The sequence below is a fragment of the Babylonia areolata genome, chromosome 24, assembly GCF_041734735.1.
Source record: "Babylonia areolata isolate BAREFJ2019XMU chromosome 24, ASM4173473v1, whole genome shotgun sequence".
In the NCBI taxonomy this organism is placed as follows: domain Eukaryota; kingdom Metazoa; phylum Mollusca; class Gastropoda; order Neogastropoda; family Buccinidae; genus Babylonia; species Babylonia areolata.
In genome coordinates, this window is record NC_134899.1 from 49,699,952 (window position 1) to 49,718,980 (window position 19,029).

The 19,029-nt window shown below is 45.1% G+C and overlaps 1 protein-coding gene across 1 annotated transcript in view; it reads right to left on the reverse strand.

Annotated features, from left to right (window-relative positions):
* Positions 1–19,029, reverse strand: part of LOC143299242 (E3 ubiquitin-protein ligase HERC2-like) — a 176,496-nt gene that overhangs the window by 98,729 nt on the left and 58,738 nt on the right. Inside the window, 10 exon segments of the mRNA XM_076612452.1 lie at positions 1,220–1,443; positions 1,833–2,011; positions 2,982–3,124; positions 5,516–5,744; positions 6,714–6,914; positions 7,664–7,937; positions 8,981–9,152; positions 10,463–10,725; positions 13,713–13,864; positions 14,576–14,779. Coding sequence (XP_076468567.1) covers positions 1,220–1,443; positions 1,833–2,011; positions 2,982–3,124; positions 5,516–5,744; positions 6,714–6,914; positions 7,664–7,937; positions 8,981–9,152; positions 10,463–10,725; positions 13,713–13,864; positions 14,576–14,779 — 2,041 coding nt within the window.

Sequence of the window (19,029 nt, forward strand, 5' to 3'; positions counted from 1 at the left end):
GACTTATTCCCTACATGTCCACACCTGACACACACAGCATGACATGAATTGACTTGTACCCTGCATGTCCACACCTGACACACACAGCATGACATGAATTGACTTATACCCTGCATGTCCACACCTGACACACACAGTGTGACATGGACTGACTTATTCCCTGCATGTCCACACCTGACACACACAGTGTGACATGGACTGAATCACCAGAGACTCAGTACTGGGTTCTAAATCACAGTACACAAATCTTTCAGTTTTTGTTTAGGTAAGATTCTATGCATCATCATCAAACATGCTTTTAGCCAGTTTGATTTCTGAACAAACACCCAAAGCTTTGTAGTTAAACCCTTATCAATATTACAAATGCCAGGTAACTTCAAATACACAGAAATCATTCACACAAGATTGACAATCTATCCAATGATAATAACAGCAGGATAATCCACACACATACACACAGAAGCTCTCCTTCTCTTTGGTGTCAACAGCTGTTACTCAAAACATATCATAACACAAACTGAAACATATGACAGGACGGACAACAAAAACTCCTACAGAAAACCTGTCTTAATTATACACATGGATGGGAGCAACTGATGTCTTTAAATTCTGAAATGTTTATGGCCAGGGTCCAGGGTCTCAATAACTCAAGTGCATGTCACTACACACTTCTGACAACGACCAACAAATCTTCTCTCCCACAAAATTCCACCAGTGGACAGCAGCTGACAAACCGCTGGTCATGAACACTACAGTTTTGACAGTTACCACAGACAACAGACGAAGGTACGACTTCATCACACGACAAAAGTGTCAGGGGAAAACTGCCCTCTGGACTTCCTGTGAATGCAGTGTGTGAAAAGTTCATTCGAAGTAATGGCAAAGTGAGAATTTTATGCGACACACCCTGAAGCACTGACAGCTACAGTCAATACTGCTACGCCCTGATGCAGCAACTCAGCGGATTTTGCTTGGTCAGTATCAGTATCAGTATCAGCATCAGTAGCTCAAGGAGGCGTCACTGCATTCGGTCAAATCCATATACGCTACACCACATCTGCCAAGCAGATGCCTGACCAGCAGTGTAACCCAATGCGCTTAAACGTGCTTGGTCAGAAATGTGTTAATACTGAAACAAAGTAAAACAATGGGAAAAGAAACAAAATGCCAATCTGGAAACCTGTCTATATATATGTATTTGATACAAACACAACTGTACCAATTTCTGAAGTGGGTTTGGTGAAGTCTTCCTCCTCTTTGGTCTCAGCACTCTTGGTCATGGCGGCCATCTCTTTGGAGAAGATCCGCGCCACCAGGAGGCGCTGGAACTGGAGGAGGAGGTGGAGGGAGGGGGACATCTCAACCTGCTCTCCGTCAGGGGACTTGCCGCCGCTGTCCCGGGCGATCTCCTGCAGCTGGGCCAGGGTGTAGGTGGTGGAGTTTCTGTCGGAACATCGTCAACACACAACTGAAATTCCTTCCGCCCTAAATCCATGTGTAACCCAGTCTACTGTAAACTACCTCGAATGTACCCACATCCACCCTCATACCCCACTTTGCAAAAATCTCACTCTAAAGTTGGTGTGTATTAAAAAGTGGAAGTGCATGTGCAAGAAAGCACCTCTGAATTAGAGCGGTGTTTATTACACTGGCTGCATAAACCACTGTTTTCAGAAAATTCAGCATTATTCCACTGTGCCTCCAAGAAAATGAGCAAGTTTGCAAGTGGTCCTTAACTTCTTGTGAAGCTGGTAGCTAACAGCCAGCAGAAATGTAACCCCCCCCCCCCTCCCATTCACCCCTCCTCCCCCACTGCTCCATCGTGCACTGACCTGAGAAGCTGCTGAATCAGCTGAAGGAGGGGGATGGTGGTCTGACACTCTGACAGACCCTCCACCTGACTGCTCTCCCTTGCTGCCGACACGCTCGCCTCGCATTTGATGTCGTTGGTTGCCTCGCTCATCTTGCCACTTTCATCTTCATCTGCCTCAGCTGCATCGCCCTCTTTCTCCTGTTGCAGTCATCATAATGATGCCAGTCATAGAATTTTTTTTCTCGAGAATAAGAATCTAAGATTTGGAAAAAAAAGGCAAGATATATGGATACTTTCATAGTGACTGTCTTCAGTCAAAGACCAAGCTTTAAGCGCTTTACAAACGAGTCATTTGACAACAAGCTGCCTACCTGGACAGAGCCAAATAAGAACTGCCTTTGGGCACTCACCGTTCGTTTCCAGCTGAAGAAGATCAACTGAACATTTATGATTAAATAAAAAGAAAAGAAACTGAGAAAGTGCTTAAAGTGACATGAAAATTCATTATATAAAATTCATTATATACTGTCTCCTATTCCAGATAAAAAAAATTTTTCCTGTGAGGTCATGCATAAAGAACTTACACAACATCCATACCATCAGTCAGCTGTGAACACCCACAAACAACTTCCACATATGCCTGTCCAGAACAACTATTGTAAGAAGCAACAAAGACACTTTCTACACAATGACATATTATGGACCAATACAGGGGAACACAAATCACATCTGCATGTATTGGCATAAAGACAATGCACCTCTCCAAGCTTTTCATGAAGAGAATCTATGCTGTTTCAATATAAAATATAAATTAACTCATTCTACTCCAGGTGCAAGATATCTAGAACCATGTCTATTCCCCTTGTACACCAGGTACCTAAGCACTTTTCCAATTCCCATGGGTTGGTGTCACTGATTTTGTAATACTGAACAGTTAAACATGGGCTGGTTAACTGAAGTGAATGTCTTAACACCGAAACCAAGTAAAATAAAGGTGAAAAAACACAAAAAAATCCTCCAAGTACGAATGCAGTAATCCATATAATACTGAAATCAAGTAAAATAAAGGTGAAAAAAGTAACAAACAAAAAATCGTCAATAAACACAGAAATCGATACAATACTGAAATACTCCTACCCAAGAATTCCACCAATCACACGCCACCTACCTTCTTCTCCTCTAGCTCCTTGATCTCGGCCTTGACGGCCATGTTGAGGGAGGTCTCCAGGCCTCCGTCGGCCATCAGACTGCTGACCAGCAGGTCCGTCATGAACCGCTGACCTGAACTCATCACCGACGTCTCTCGGCCCCCTGCACAGTAAAGTCACACGTGTGTCATACAGGTGATGCTATGCTCTACAATATCATATTTGACAGTGCAGTCACACACCTCATTTTGTACACATATCCTCACTCTCTACAGTAACACACCTACCCTGGACAGTGTGGTCACACACGTGTCATACACATAACATTACTCTCTACAGTAACACACCTTTCCTGAACAGTGTGGTCACACACGTGTCATACACATAACATTACTCTCTACAGTAACACACCTTTCATGGACAGTGTGGTCAAACACGTGTCATACACATAACATTACTCTCTACAGTAACACACCTTTCCTGGACAGTGGTCACACACGTGTCACACATAACATTACCCTCTACGGTAACACACCTTTCAGGGACACCGTGGTCAAACACGTGTCATACACATAACATTACTCTCTACAGTAACACACCTTTCCTGGACAGTGGTCACACACGTGTCATAAATATAACATCACTCTCTACAGTAACACACCTACTCTGGACAGTGTCGTCACATAACGTGTCATACACATAACATTACTCTCTACAGTAACACACCTACTCTGGACAGTGTGGTCACATAACGTGTCATACACATAACATTACTCTACAGTAACACGCCTTTCTTGGACAGTGGTCACATATGTGTCATACACATAACATTACTCTACAGTAACACGCCTTTCTTGGACAGTGGTCACATATGTGTCATACACATAACATTACTCTACAGTAACACGCCTTTCTTGGACAGTGGTCACATATGTGTCATACACATAATATTACTCTCTACAGTAACACACCTCTCCTCAACAGTGTGGTCACATTAAGGTGTCATACACATAACGTTAAGCTCTACAGTTACACACCTGGATCATGGGAATTCTGAAAACTGATGATCTTATATAACAAAACCAGTACTGTAATTTTCAGACTATATGTGTACATGTACATAATAGTGCACTAATTTGATTAAAAAAAACCCAACATCATTATAAATCCTAGAATAAGGCACACTTTCATGTTTGGCACAGTCAAATTATGAACAACCTGTCGACACTCAAAAATAATTTGGGAACTAGCTAACCACAGCTGAATGAAATAAATGATGTGTCGACACATCATTTTCAAGTGCATGAAATACAGAAAAGAAGCAGGAAAACAGACTTCCTCACTTTAAGAAATCTAATTCATTTTAATAATCCAGAAAGAAGACCAAGAAATTTCGAAAACCTGCTGCCTGATAAACGACCCTTTTCCCAAACCCTGACAGAACAAGACAGACAGGATGTCAGACTGGTTAAAACACTCCACACTCCTCTCCACCTCCACCCAAACTATAACTCCTAAAGCTTATATATATCAGCTCAGGAATGTTAACTTTCGAAATTGCCTTGCTAAGTTTAGAATGGGTATGTCTCCAATTAAACATAGCTATTTACAGTACAAGCCAAATTTGAATAATGCTGATAGTTGCTGTCCTTTTTGCTCCAACATGATTGAAAATGAAATACACTTTCTGTTTGTATGTCCTAAATATACAGAATTGAGACACGAATTAATACCACTTAAATACTTCAGAAGCCCATCATTGTCCAGACTCTCTGCTATCTTAGCTAGCGAAAATTCTGAAACAATCTGGAAACTGTCAATGTGTATCTATAAAGCACTAACTTTGAGGAAAAAATGCCTTAATGATATGTAAACGAACACATGTTGCACGCTACATTTTGCTGTGACTCCTGTTATTGGCCAGAGGCCTGACAATTAAAACATTTTTTGACTTTGACTTGGACTCTCCACCTCCACAATATGTTCATTATAAACGGGTGTTCTTGCTGGATCACGGGAACAAGGTCGAACTTTGTGCTAATGCATAAGTCGCCTTTCAGTCAGCAAAACGTGTCAACAATTCATCTGTCAGAAGCTTTCTTTTCCAATAATGTAGAAGTGGTTTACTCACTGCTCCTTATTATGATATTACAATGCTACCACTCGCTTTCGCCACATCCTTGATGCCATTACTGTAATTGTTGACATAATTGATGCTGTTGCTGTGTTACAACTGGTCTCTTTATTATTAATGTCATCTTAAATCATCATGATTACTGCAATCAATAATGTGTAAACATTGACTGATTGAATGACTGGACAAGTTTTGTTGGGTTTTTCTCTCTGTATTTGTTGATGTTGTTGTTGTTGCTGTTTTTTTTATATATCACTTTTTTATTTTGTTTTGTTTTTCTCTCTCTAGTGGATACTACTGTTCGTTTTATATTGTTTGTTTCATACTGTTCTCTGTATTGTATACATGTCTTTGCAAAATTTAAAAAAAAAAGTATTAAAAAAAAAAAAATCATCTGTCAGAGATAAAGTAATCTTGTACCCCCGTTGGCCAGGAGTGTGGACAGTGCGCGGGCCCTCTCCTCAGCTGTGGGGAGGAGGATGGACCATCCACTCTGCAGTGTGGCCTGTGCCGCCATCTGCACGGTGCTGATCACGCCGCAGTTGCTGGCCAGCGACACCACGCGCTGCTTCAGGCTGTTGACCAGCGCACACCCCTGGCCCAGCCCCAAGCCCTCCACGTCCTCCGTCTGGGAGATGGCTGCATGCAACTGTGAACAGGTGTACAGGTGTATTGTATTGTATTGTATTGTATTGCACTGTATTGTATTGTATTGTATTGTATTGTATTGTATTGTATTGTATTGCATTGTATTGTATTGTATTGTCCAGCATGCATGCCTGATCCAGCCCTAAGCCCTCAACATCCTCCATCTAGAAGATGTCTGCATGCAGCTGTGAACAGGCATGCGGTCATTGGTGCTGTTGTTGTTGCTGTACTGTAATGTCTTGCACTGTGTTGTATTGTAATGTAATGTATTGTAATGTATTGTATTGTACTGTATTGTATTTAAAACCCAGCGAATCACTGTGGCCTTATCAAAGCTGAACACACACACACACACACACACAGAACAAAAAATCCTTCTCTGTCACCCATGATCCCATGGAACCTGAAAAAAAAATCAGGAAAAAATTATATTTTCCAGGAAAGCTGCAGCCCGTTAACTTCAGCTCCGATATGAGTAACTTGTTTATTTTTCGATCATGATGCACTTCATGCCCCAGTGTAGCAGGGGCCAATCTCTAACAGGACTCAAGCAACAAAGTTGTAGCCAAGAAGCAGAAGAAGAAAAAAACAAAGAGATGTAATATTGAAGGTGAAGCCCTTAAACAAATCAGAAAAAGAAGATGACAACAATAATGACGACTATACGAAGAAGAAGAAAAAAGAAGAAGCAGAAGGTGAAGAAGAAGAAGAAGAAGAAGAAGAAGAAGCAGAAGGTGAAGAAGAAGAAGAAGAAGAAGAAGCAGAAGGTGAAGAAGAAGCAGAAGGTGAAGAAGAAGAAGAAGCAGAAGGTGAAGAAGAAGAAGAATGTGAAGAAGAAGAAGAAGGTGAAGAAGAAGAAGCAGAAGGTGAAGAAGAAGAAGCAGAAGAAGAAGAAGAAGCAGAAGCAAAAGTAAAAAGAAGCAGCAGCAGAAGCAGAAGAAGTAACAGAGGAAGGAGAGGCCCAAGTTACCTGCAGGTTGAGAAGGTTGAGGGCAGCGACGGCCATGCACTCCTTGTCCTGAGGGGGAGGCCGGTCACTGCGGCCGTCCAGCCCCTCACACACCACGGCCAGCAGTTCGTCCAGTCGCTCCAGTGTCCACTGGCTGACGTCCACGATAAAAGGGATGCGTGACCCCACTGTCCACTGGGTGCTCGACGACCAAAAGAACGTCTGCACACCACGGTTTCAGTTTTGAAAAGGTAACAGAGCAAGCCGAATGACTCCATATCTGCTACACTACATCTGCATGTTAAAGATTCTGTAATCCATGTCAGCGTTTGGTGAGTTATGGAAACAAGAACATACCCAGCATACACGTCCCCTAAAACAGAGTATGGCTGCCTACATGGCGGGGTAAATAAACAAAATGGTCATCCACATAAAATGTTAAAAGTTACATGTTTGTCTGAGTGTGTATGTGTACGTGCCTGAAATCTGATTGAATGACACAGGAAACAAATGATGAGTGCCCAATGGCAGCCGTCAGTCGGCTCTACCCAGGTAGGCAGCCTGTTGTGTAAATGATCCCGTGTTTGCAAAGTGCTTAGAGCTTGGTCTCCAACCGAGGATAGGCGCTATATAAGTATCTATATCAATCAATCAATCAATCAATCAATCTGGTATTAAGAATAAAATGTAAAATTGAATTAAACTGAATAAACAATAAAAAAAAAAGCCTGGCCTTTTGGTTAAATACAACATGCTGGCAATGTCTAGAGAGCCTACCCTTGAATTGTGTAATAAATTAACATACAATGACATGGCATAACTATATAATATAAACAAATAAATAAATATTACCAACAGGAAAGATACACACAAGGCAAACAACTGAAATAAAAAAAGAACAAAATCAACATGGGCCATGCTCAGTGACCCTGTGAACACCTACACCTTTCCCTCGCCACCCCCAACGTCACCTGAGAGGGTCCGCAGGAGGCCCCGACGATGAACTTGCCCTCCATGGCGGGCAGGAGGGTGGGTTCCACCACGTTGGTGGATCCCAGCTCCCCCAGCTGCCCCTGCTCGTTCTTGCCCCAGCCGTACACCTCCCCCTCCTCCGTGATGGCCAGACAGTGCATGGCCCCCACCGCCGCTGACACCACGCGCCGCCCGTTCAGTGCGTCCAGTTGCCGGGGGTGACGCACGTGGTCCTCTGTCCCGTGACCCAGCCGAAAGTTGTCGCCTTTGCCCCTGGAAGGTTGTTCAAAGGTCATGATTATATTGTTGGGAGTGACTAATTTTTGTGTTTAGAGAAAAAAAACATTACACACACGGTCCTCTGTCATTTGCCTCTGAAAGGTTGTTCGAAGGTTATGATTACACGGTAGGGAGTGACATATTTTTGTAATATAAAAACTTTGCGGCTGTGGTCCAGGGACAAAACAGTAAAGTAAAGGGGAAAGAAGTCACCAAAATTCCAATATAGAAATGGTTTAATGCAGAAATATTCCCAACCACAAAGGCTAAGCCCCCCCTTTTTTTTTTTTTTTTTTTTTATTTTTAAATTCTAACATGATCAGGACGTTTAAAATCTGTCTCTATGTTGTTCTTAAATCTGAACTGATGTACAATCACCCCCTTGCCTGCTGAACCTTTGTGAAAAGAGAACAGAGTGACAAGAATTTGAAAGGGCAGTTATTACTTTTTGTGTTCTTTTCAATGAGGTCATCGATTGATCTTTTGCTGAGCAGAACTTACGCAATCACCAGAGGGATAAGTTCAGACACAGACCAACAACATTTGTAAGCTCTGTCTTACCTCAGTGAGGTGCAGCTAAAAAGGTGTTAACACTAAAACGCAAAACAAAAAGGAGGAGTTTGTATTATACTCCATGTTTGGTGATACATATCCTTACCATGTCAAACTGATGCAAACTAGGTAATCACAGTAACAGCGCCTGGTGGGTAAAGGGTGGAGATTTTTCCAATCTCCCAGGTCAACATATGTGCGGACCTGCCAGTGCCTGAACCCCCTTCGCGTGTATACACACGCAGAAGATCAAATATGCACGTTAAACATCCTGTAACCCATGTCAGTGTTTGGTGGGTTATGGAGACATGAAAATACCCAGCATGCATGAACCACGACAGAGTCATCAGCAAGTCGATGTGGGTCGTGTAACGGAAAGAAGAAGAAGATGGCCTATCGGTTTGCTCTGCTTGGCCAAATTTCGCGCGGCTAACAGTGAAAAGATGATCCGTCTTGCCCGGTCTGACAAATCCAAAGAAACTCACCATGTGAAGAGCTGGCCAGACTTGGTAAGGGCCAGGGAGAACTGCGCCCCACAGTACACCTTGACCACGTCCTGTCCCATCAGTTTCTCGATCAGCTTGGGTGTCTTGCTGCCATCGCTGCCCCCACGCCCCAGCTTCCCATAATCCCCGTCCCCCCAGCTGTACACAGCACCTGTCGTCAAAAGGAAGGGAAATAACAGTGTCTCTGTTTGCATGGTGGGAATGACGGATTCTTGTAATCCTGGAAAGTTTGTGGTCAGAATCCAGGGACCACTTAAACTGAAGTTTAATAACAAATATCAAGCTGAAGTAAAAAACAGAAAAAAAAAGAAAAAAGAAAAGTTCCATGAAAGTGTGACAATTCCAAAGGGAAATAACCTCACCTGAGTGTTTGTTTACAAAACCACTGATCCTCAATTTAGGTATCACAGACTAGAACTCAGAACTGATAGAATTGAAACAGAAATAAATGTAAAACCTTTGGTCAAATGTTCACTGCTTAGTAAGCAGAAGAACAAATACACATGTTAAAGATCCTGTAATTCATGTCAGCGTTCTGAGGGCTATTGAAACACATACATACCCATCATACCTACCCAACAGAATGGCTGCCAGAATGGCAGGGTCAAATTAGTCCTACACATAAAAGACTCACTCATGGATACAAATGAATGTATGCATTATAGCCCACAAATTATTTGTTGCTTACAGCCCAGCTAACCACATGAGGCCTTATCAGAGCTGAAAACTGTAAATACAGATACTTAAAAACATGGAAAAAACCCACAAGGAAAAGAAAATTAGGTACAAGTACCATGTCACATTCATGCAAAAACAAAACAAACACAAAAAAAAACCATCAACTAAAAAAACAACCACAAAAAAACCCCTGTGACATGTCTCGGATACGGATCATACCATCAACTTTTCTCTAGAGGATAAAAAAACCCAAAAAAACTAACCTGAACAGAAACATAACTATACATAATACGCACAATTACATGAAACAAAAGAATGCAGAATAACAGGAAAAAAGAATAGGTCCCAAACACAGCACCATAACACACAAGCCACCATCACCCATTATCAGGACTCAGTTTCAGTTTCAGTTTCAGTAGCTCAAGGAGGCTTCACTGAGTTATCAGACTCACCAGGACTCAAACAAATCAGTACTAATTTGGATAGTGTCACTGAACAAAAACATGAACACTGAGTCAATAATACTAATCTGGATAAAGTGAATATGTGTAAAATAAAGCAACATAAAATAACGAGTCAATTCTTAAAAACCAAACAAGAAAACTTGTTATGTCAGTATACAGTGTCAGGTGAACAACAGTGTCACCCAACCTTATTACAATATTTCCCATACATATTAAGTTATTTTTGTCTGTTCCATCAGCATGTTTTGTTGCTGTGCATCCATTTGTTTCAGCTGTAAAATGACATAAAAATGAATGAAAAAAAAAAAAGTTGACTAACCGGTGTCTGTGACGGCCACAGTCTGAGCATCACCACTGCCGCAGGCCATGTCCACAACGCGGTGACCTCTCAACCCGGCTACCACGGTGGGCAAGATGTGGTCCTCTGAGTTGCCGTGGCCCAGACGGCCATAGTTGCCGCGGCCCCAGGTGTACAGCTCCCCGGTGACGGTGATGGCGGCACTGTATGTACTCCCCACGGCAATCTGTACCACTGGGTGTTTCTTGGACATCTTGCTGACCAGGGTGGGCTCATCCCTGGCTCTGTGCACACAGACATAGATCTATATCTATATAGACATCTATGTGGAGTGATGGCCTAGATGTAACGTGTCCACCTAGGAAGCAAGAGAATCTGAGCGCGCTGGTTCGAATCATGGCTTAGCCGCCGATATTTTCTCCCCCTCCACTAGACCTTGAGTGGTGTGGACAATAGTCATTCGGATGAGACGATAAATCAAGGTCACGTCTGCAACAGGGCAACAAAAGGGTTGTTCTTGGCACAATTCTGTAGAAAAATCCACTTCAACAGAAAAAACAGATAAAACTGCACGCAGGAAAAAATACCAAAAAATGGGTGGTGCTGTAGTGTAGCAACGCACTCTCCCTGGGGAGAGCAGCCTGAATTTCACACAGAGAAATCTGTTGTGATAAAAAGAAATACAAATAACAAATAATTAGCACATCATATACAGCTCTCCTCCCTATCTCTGTGGACACACACACATAGACAATATACATACATAAATACACACACACATCTATCACCACATTGTATACAGCCCTTGTCCCTGGCTCTGTGCACTTAACTCTTTCATCCCTGCAGCACGGTTTTCCGGTTTACAGGATTTTTACCTTTCATTCCTGGAGGCCGGAAAACCGTGCAGCAGAGAATTCCCCCTTTCCTTCCTGCAGCCCGGAAAATCGGTTCTCGCGGTAAGCACTTTGAACTTCCCGCGAGTCGCGTCATCAGTGCGCGTCATCTATCCTTGACCGGGTCACTAGCGGGGCAGTGTTTATGAGTGGAATGGATGCCAGACACCCCCTTCCCCCTCCCTAGGCCGTGGGAAAGTGGGCGCCGCTACATTCTTGCTGATGTGCTGTGTAGACACACGGGCACAGAAAATCAATGTGTAGAAAGTTCGGATTGTGACCAGTTTTCTGATGATGAGTTTCACAACGCTCTAACAGATAATGATTTCGATCTGTTTCAAATGAATGACAAGGAGAGAGTGCAATTAGCTGTTGCTACAGAAGCACAGATAGCGGGTGATGAAAAGTTAAAAAAGTAAGAAGTGTAAAAAATTGTTGTGTATACTTGTGCAGTAACTGGCATGACTGCTTCAAGGTATATCACACATGTGTCACCTTTGTGTGGCATATTACGTGATGATTGTGACATGGACATGCATATTTAGAGACAGTATTGTTTCTGAATAGTTTTTGTTCAAGAATTGTGTAGATAATGAACTGATTCTGGCTCAGTGACTGCTAGTGTAGTGAAAGGCATATAATATTCTCTTTGAGACAAAGTTCAAATCATTCATGTGATAAGGACAATAGTAGTGACAATTGTGACAGTTTTTCGTGGATATGACTAGCAGTGTGGCACTGAGATACATGCGAGGCACTACTCGGTAAGTACCTGCATGATGTGCATACTCTGCAAGCAAAACACTGTCCTGCATGTAGTACGTAGTTGTATGCATTGTGTTTGACCCCAAAGTCACCTGTTTTACACCTGAGTGTCACCAGAGATGTCACCCTATATTGTCAACAGGGTCTCAGACAACTTCTCACATCAATTCTGAACACAACAGTATATGACAATCTTAGTGTACTGTAATGAGCCGCGTTACTGTAAGCCTCCAAAATAAGAACCCTGCTTCATACTTTCTTTCTCTTCTCTAAATCCAGGAATGAAGGGAATATGCGAATGGTAGGGATCTCAGAACAAGGGGGAGTAATGGTTCATAGAAAAATAGGAACGAAAGAGTTAAACATCCCTCAGAACATGATATACAGCTGTCACCCTTGGCTCTGTATAAATAAACCTCCTGTCCATCATGCACAGCTCTAGTCCCTGGCTCCATGCACACACACACATCCATCAGTACATCACATACAGCTGTCATTCTTAGCTCTGTGCACACACACACCCATCACAACATCGTATAGAGCTCTTGTCCCTAGCTCTGTGCACACACACACACACACCCATCACAACATCGTATAAAGCTCTTGTCCCTAGCTTTGTGCGCGCGCGCACACACACACACACACACCCATCACAACATCGTATAGAGCTCTTGTCCCTAGCTCTGTGCACACACACACACACCCATCACAACATCGTATAGAGCTCTTGTCCCTAGCTCTGTGCACACACACACACACACCCATCACAACATCGTATAAAGCTCTTGTCCCTAGCTTTGTGCGCGCGTGCGCGCACACACACACACACACCCATCACAACATCGTATAGAGCTCTTGTCCCTAGCTCTGTGCGCGCGCGCGCACACACACACACACACACACACCCATCACAACATCGTATACAGCTCTTGTCCCTAGCTCTGTGCGTGCACACACACACGCACACACACACCCATCACAACATCGTATAGAGCTCTTGTCCCTAGCTCTGTGCACACACACACACACACAGACACACACATCACAACATTGTACAGAGCTCTTGTCCCTGGCTCTGTGCACACACACACACACACACACACCCACAGACACACACACACACCCATCACCACATCGTACAGAGCTCTTGTCCCTAGCTCTGTGCACACACACACGCACACACACACACACACAGCACATCGTAGAGAGCTCTCATCACTGGCTCTGTACACACACACACACACATCCATTCATACATCACATACACCTCTCGTCCCCCACTCTGTGCACACAAACATCCTTCAGCACATTATACACACCACTCCTACTACATGGAAACAGAAGGCACAACACACACACAATAAAACCTTACAACCTAACAAAAACCAAGTGTGGAAGATAAGAATGAACAACAAAAAAAAGCACTAACTCTGCTGATCTCTGGGGTCAGAATCCTCATACAACAGATACATTTCCTCATCTGATTCGATGCGTACTGAAAAATAAGATACATTTTGCTTTACAGTGGACCCAATTGGGTACCTAACATTTCAAACTTGCTTCCATTGCCCTGTTCCGGTCCCCTCTTTCAACACACACAGCCCGGCACTCACATGTTGTCGCCATGCCCCAGTCGCCCCCCGTCGCCGTTTCCCCAGGAGTACACCTCCCCATCCGTTGTCAGGGCCAGGTAGTGCTTGGCGTCGCAGTGAGCTGCCACACGCATCACCTCTTTGTCCCCAAAGCCCGGCACCAGCTGGGGGGACTGGAAACATAACAACAAAGATTATAGCAATATTTACATTAACAACAACAGCAACAGTAATGATAAGCCTTGTCTGCATGAAAGTGTGTCATCCACAGTCACTGGGAACATTGATTATTTTAGAGTTTTTATATTCACTATCAGTTGTTTCTCTTGTCAAATTAACAAATTCCTTTTCATGATGTCCAATAAGTAATTTCCTTTAAATGTACTCCAAATCATTTCAAAGACTCTTCTTTGGTTCCACCCTTCAAGAACCCTATTTCCCCCTAATCACCATACAACATCACCTTCTGTTCCGCGACCTTTTTATTTATTGATTTTTTTAAAAGTTATTAATGTTTTTACTACTAAATGTCTATAATCACCAGCATGTGTGACAGGACATTTCACACAATTCCTCCTCCACCAACAAAGCACAACAGCCACAACCTTCTGGGCACAGACCACAGAATCCACAGACCACACAAACCCCAGAATCCAAAGACCACAGACCCTACAGACCACAGACCCCCCACACAGCAAACCCCATAGAAACCCCACAGACACCAGGCCCAACAAACCCCACAGACACCAGAGACAACAGACCCCACAGACCCTCAACCCCACAGACGACAGAGCCCGTAGTCCAAACTCCACACAGACTCTAGACCCCACACATCCCACACACCACAGACCTCACACACCCCACAGACCAGAGAGGCGACTGACCTGGGTGTCAGAGCTGTAGAACATGCAGTAGACCTTGCCCGTGCGGGTGAGCACCAGCAGACACCTCTCAGCGCAGGCCACCTGCTGGATGCCCCCCAGGTCGCTGAACACGTCCAACAGGTGGGGGCCGTAGGCACTGCCGCTCCCTGCCCACCCCAGCCACCCCAGTCCTACTGCCTCCTGCGTCACCGCCGGGCCTCCACCCTGATGTGGACATGGATACGCACGCACACACACACACATGCGCACGCACACACACACACACCACACACACAGAAGCATACACACACACACACACATGCACCACACACACAGAAGCATACACACACACACACACACATGCACCACACACACAGAAGCATACACACACACACACACACACACACACCACACACACACACACACACACGCACCACACACACAGAAGCATACATACACACATACACACACACACAAGATCATCAAATGTTCAGCATCGTTAGTGGTGTACAGAAAATAACCTGGTTCTGAAGAGGATCCAGAATGACAGGTCTGAGGCTTTGTCATGTTCCAATTCTATATCAAGGATGAGTGCCTTTCTGTTGACTGCCCATCCAATATACCAACTGTTATTGTCTTAATATCCAAATCAAAGTAAAATATAGAGGGAAAATCTTAACCAAAAACATTGCCAAAATGCTAAAATATGGAAATGCATATACTATGGAAATACTCCCATCCATCTCATCAACACAATCATGTTTGTGTGTGTGTGTGTGTGTGTGTGTGTGACTGAAGCCTGACTGAATGACAAAGGAAACGAAAGATGAGTATCCGCAGGCAGCTGTCAGTTAGCTGTAACCATGCTGACAGCCTGTTGTGCCAGCTGTCAGTTAGCTGTAACCATGTTGACAGCCTGTTGTGTCAGCTGTCAGTTAGCTCTAACCACGTTGACAGCCTGTTGTGCCAGCTGTCAGTTAGCTGTAATCATGTTGACAGCCTGTTGTGCCAGCTGTCAGTTAGCTCTAACCATGCTGACAGCCTGTTGTGTCAGCTGTCAGTTAGCTCTAACCACGTTGACAGCCTGTTGTGTCAGCTGTCAGTTAGCTCTAACCACGTTGACAGCCTGTTGTGCCAGCTGTCAGTTAGCTCTAACCACGTTGACAGCCTGTTGTGCCAGCTGTCAGTTAGCTGTAACCACCATGTTGACAGCCTGTTGTGTCAGCTGTCAGTTAGCTCTAACCACCACGTTGACAGCCTGTTGTGCCAGCTGTCAGTTAGCTGTAACCACCCTGCTGACAGCCTGTTGTGCCAGCTGTCAGTTAGCTCTAACCACGTTGACAGCCTGTTGTGCCAGCTGTCAGTTAGCTCTAACCATGTTGACAGCCTGTTGTGCCAGCTGTCAGTTAGCTCTAACCACCATGTTGACAGCCTGTTGTGCCAGCTGTCAGTTAGCTCTAACCACCATGTTGACAGCCTGTTGTGTCAGCTGTCAGTTAGCTGTAACCACCATGTTGACAGCCTGTTGTGCCAGCTGTCAGTTAGCTCTAACCATGTTGACAGCCTGTTGTGCCAGCTGTCAGTTAGCTCTAACCACGTTGACAGCCTGTTGTGCCAGCTGTCAGTTAGCTCTAACCACGTTGACAGCCTGTTGTGCCAGCTGTCAGTTAGCTGTAACCACCATGCTGACAGCCTGTTGTGCCAGCTGTCAGTTAGCTGTAACCACCATGCTGACAGCCTGTTGTGCTAGCTGTCAGTTAGCTGTAACCACCATGTTGACAGCCTGTTGTGCCAGCTGTCAGTTAGCTCTAACCATGCTGACAGCCTGTTGTGCCAACTGTCAGCTCTAACCACCATGCTGACAGCCTGTTGTGCCAGCTGTCAGTTAGCTGTAACCACCATGTTGACAGCCTGTTGTGCCAGCTCTAACCACGTTGACAGCCTGTTGTGCCAGCTGTCAGTTAGCTCTAACCACGTTGACAGCCTGTTGTGCCAGCTGTCAGTTAGCTCTAACCACGTTGACAGTCTGTTGTACCAGCTGTCAGTTAGCTCTAACCACACTGACAGCCTGTTGTGCTAGCTGTCAGTTAGCTCTAACCACGTTGATAGCCTGTTGTGCCAGCTGTCAGTTAGCTCTAACCATGTTGACAGCCTGTTGTGCCAGCTGTCAGTTAGCTCTAACCACGTTGACAGCCTATTGTGCCAGCTGTCAGTTAGCTCTAACCACGTTGACAGCCTGTTGTGTCAGCTAGCTCTAACCATGTTGACAGCCTGTTGTGTCAGCTAGCTGTAACCATGTAGACAGCCTGTTGTGTCAGCTGTCAGTTAGCTCTAACCATGTTGACAGCCTGTTGTGTCAGCTAGCTCTAACCATGTTGACAGCCTGTTGTGTCAGCTAGCTCTAACCATGTTGACAGCCTGTTGTGTCAGCTGTCAGCTAGCTCTAACCATGTTGACAGCCTGTTGTGTCAGCTCCAACCATGTTGACAGCCTGTTGTGCCAGCTGTCAGTTAGCTCTAACCACCATGCTGACAGCCTGTTGTGTCAGCTGTCAGCTAGCTCTAACCATGTTGACAGCCTGTTGTGTCAGCTCTAACCATGTTGACAGCCTGTTGTGCCAGCTGTCAGTTAGCTCTAACCACGTTGACAGCCTGTTGTGTCAGCTGTCGGTTAGCTCTAACCACCATGCTGACAGCCTGTTGTGCCAGCTGTCAGTTAGCTCTAACCACCATGTTGACAGCCTGTTGTGCCAGCTGTCAGCTAGCTCTAACCACCATGTTGACTGTCTGTTGTGCCAGCTGTCAGCTAGCTCTAACCACGTTGACAGCCTGTTGTGCCAGCTGTCAGTTAGCTCTAACCACCATGCTGACAGCCTGTTGTGCCAGCTGTCAGTTAGCTCTAACCACCATGTTGACAGCCTGTTGTGCCAGCTGTCAGTTAGCTCTAACCACGCTGACAGCCTGTTGTGCCAGCTGTCAGTTAGCTCTAACCATGTTGACAGCCTATTGTGTCAGCTGTCAGTTAGCTCTAACCACCATGTTGACAGCCTGTTGTGCCAGCTGACAGTTAGCTCTAACCACGCTGACAGCCTGTTGTGCCAGCTGTCAGTTAGCTCTAACCACGCTGACAGCCTGTTGTGCCAGCTGTCAGTTAGCTCTAACCACCATGTTGACAGCCTGTTGTGCCAGCTGTCAGTTAGCTCTAACCACGCTGACATCCTGTTGTGCCAGCTGTCAGTTAGCTCTAACCACCACGCTGACAGCCTGTTGTGCCAGCTGTCAGTTAGCTCTAACCATGTTGACAGCCTGTTGTGCCAGCTGTCAGTTAGCTGTAATCATGTTGACAGCCTGTTGTGCCAGCTGTCAGTTAGCTCTAACCATGTTGACAGCCTGTTGTGCCAGCTGTCAGTTAGCTGTAATCATGTTGACAGCCTGTTGTGCCAGCTGTCAGTTAGCTGTAACCACCATGTTGACAGCCTGTTGTGTCAGCTGTCAGTTAGCTGTAACCACCATGTTGACAGCCTGTTGTGCCAGCTGTCAGTTCTAACCATGTTGACAGCCTGTTGTGCCAGCTGTCAGTTAGCTGTAATCATGCTGACAGCCTGTTGTGCCAGCTGTCAGTTAGCTCTAACCACGCTGACAGCCTGTTGTGCCAGCTGTCAGTTAGCTCTAACCACGCTGACAGCCTGTTGTGCCAGCTGTAAGTTAGCTCTAACCACGTTGACAGCCTGTTGTGCCAGCTGTCAGTTAGCTCTAACCACGCTGACAGTCTGTTGTGCCAGCTGTCAGTTAGCTCTAACCATGTTGACAGCCTGTTGTGCCAGCTGTCAGTTAGCTCTAACCACGTTGATAGCCTGTTGTGCCAGCTGTCAGTTAGCTCTAACCACCATGTTGACAGCCTGTTGTGTCAGCTGTCAGTTAGCTCTAACCACCATGCTGACAGCCTGTTGTGTCAGCTGTCAGTTAGCTCTAACCACCATGCTGACAGCCTGTTGTGCCAGCTGTCAGTTAGCTCTAACCACCATGTTGACAGCCTGTTGTGCTAGCTGTCAGTTAGCTCTAACCATGCTGACAGCCTGTTGTGCCAGCTGTCAGTTAGCTCTAACCACCATGTTGACAGCCTGTCGTGCCAGCTGTCAGTTAGCTCTAACCACCATGTTGACAGCCTGTTGTGCCAGCTGTCAGTTAGCTCTAACCACCATGCTGACAGCCTGTTGTGCCAGCTGTCAGTTAGCTCTAACCACCATGCTGACAGCCTGTTGTGCCAGCTGTCAGTTAGCTCTAACCACCATGTTGACAGCCTGTTGTGTCAGCTGTCAGTTAGCTCTAACCACCATGTTGACAGCCTGTTGTGCCAGCTGTCAGTTAGCTCTAACCATGTTGACAGCCTGTTGTGCCAGCTGTCAGTTAGCTCTAACCACCATGTTGACAGCCTGTTGTGCCAGCTGTCAGTTAGCTCTAACCACGCTGACAGCC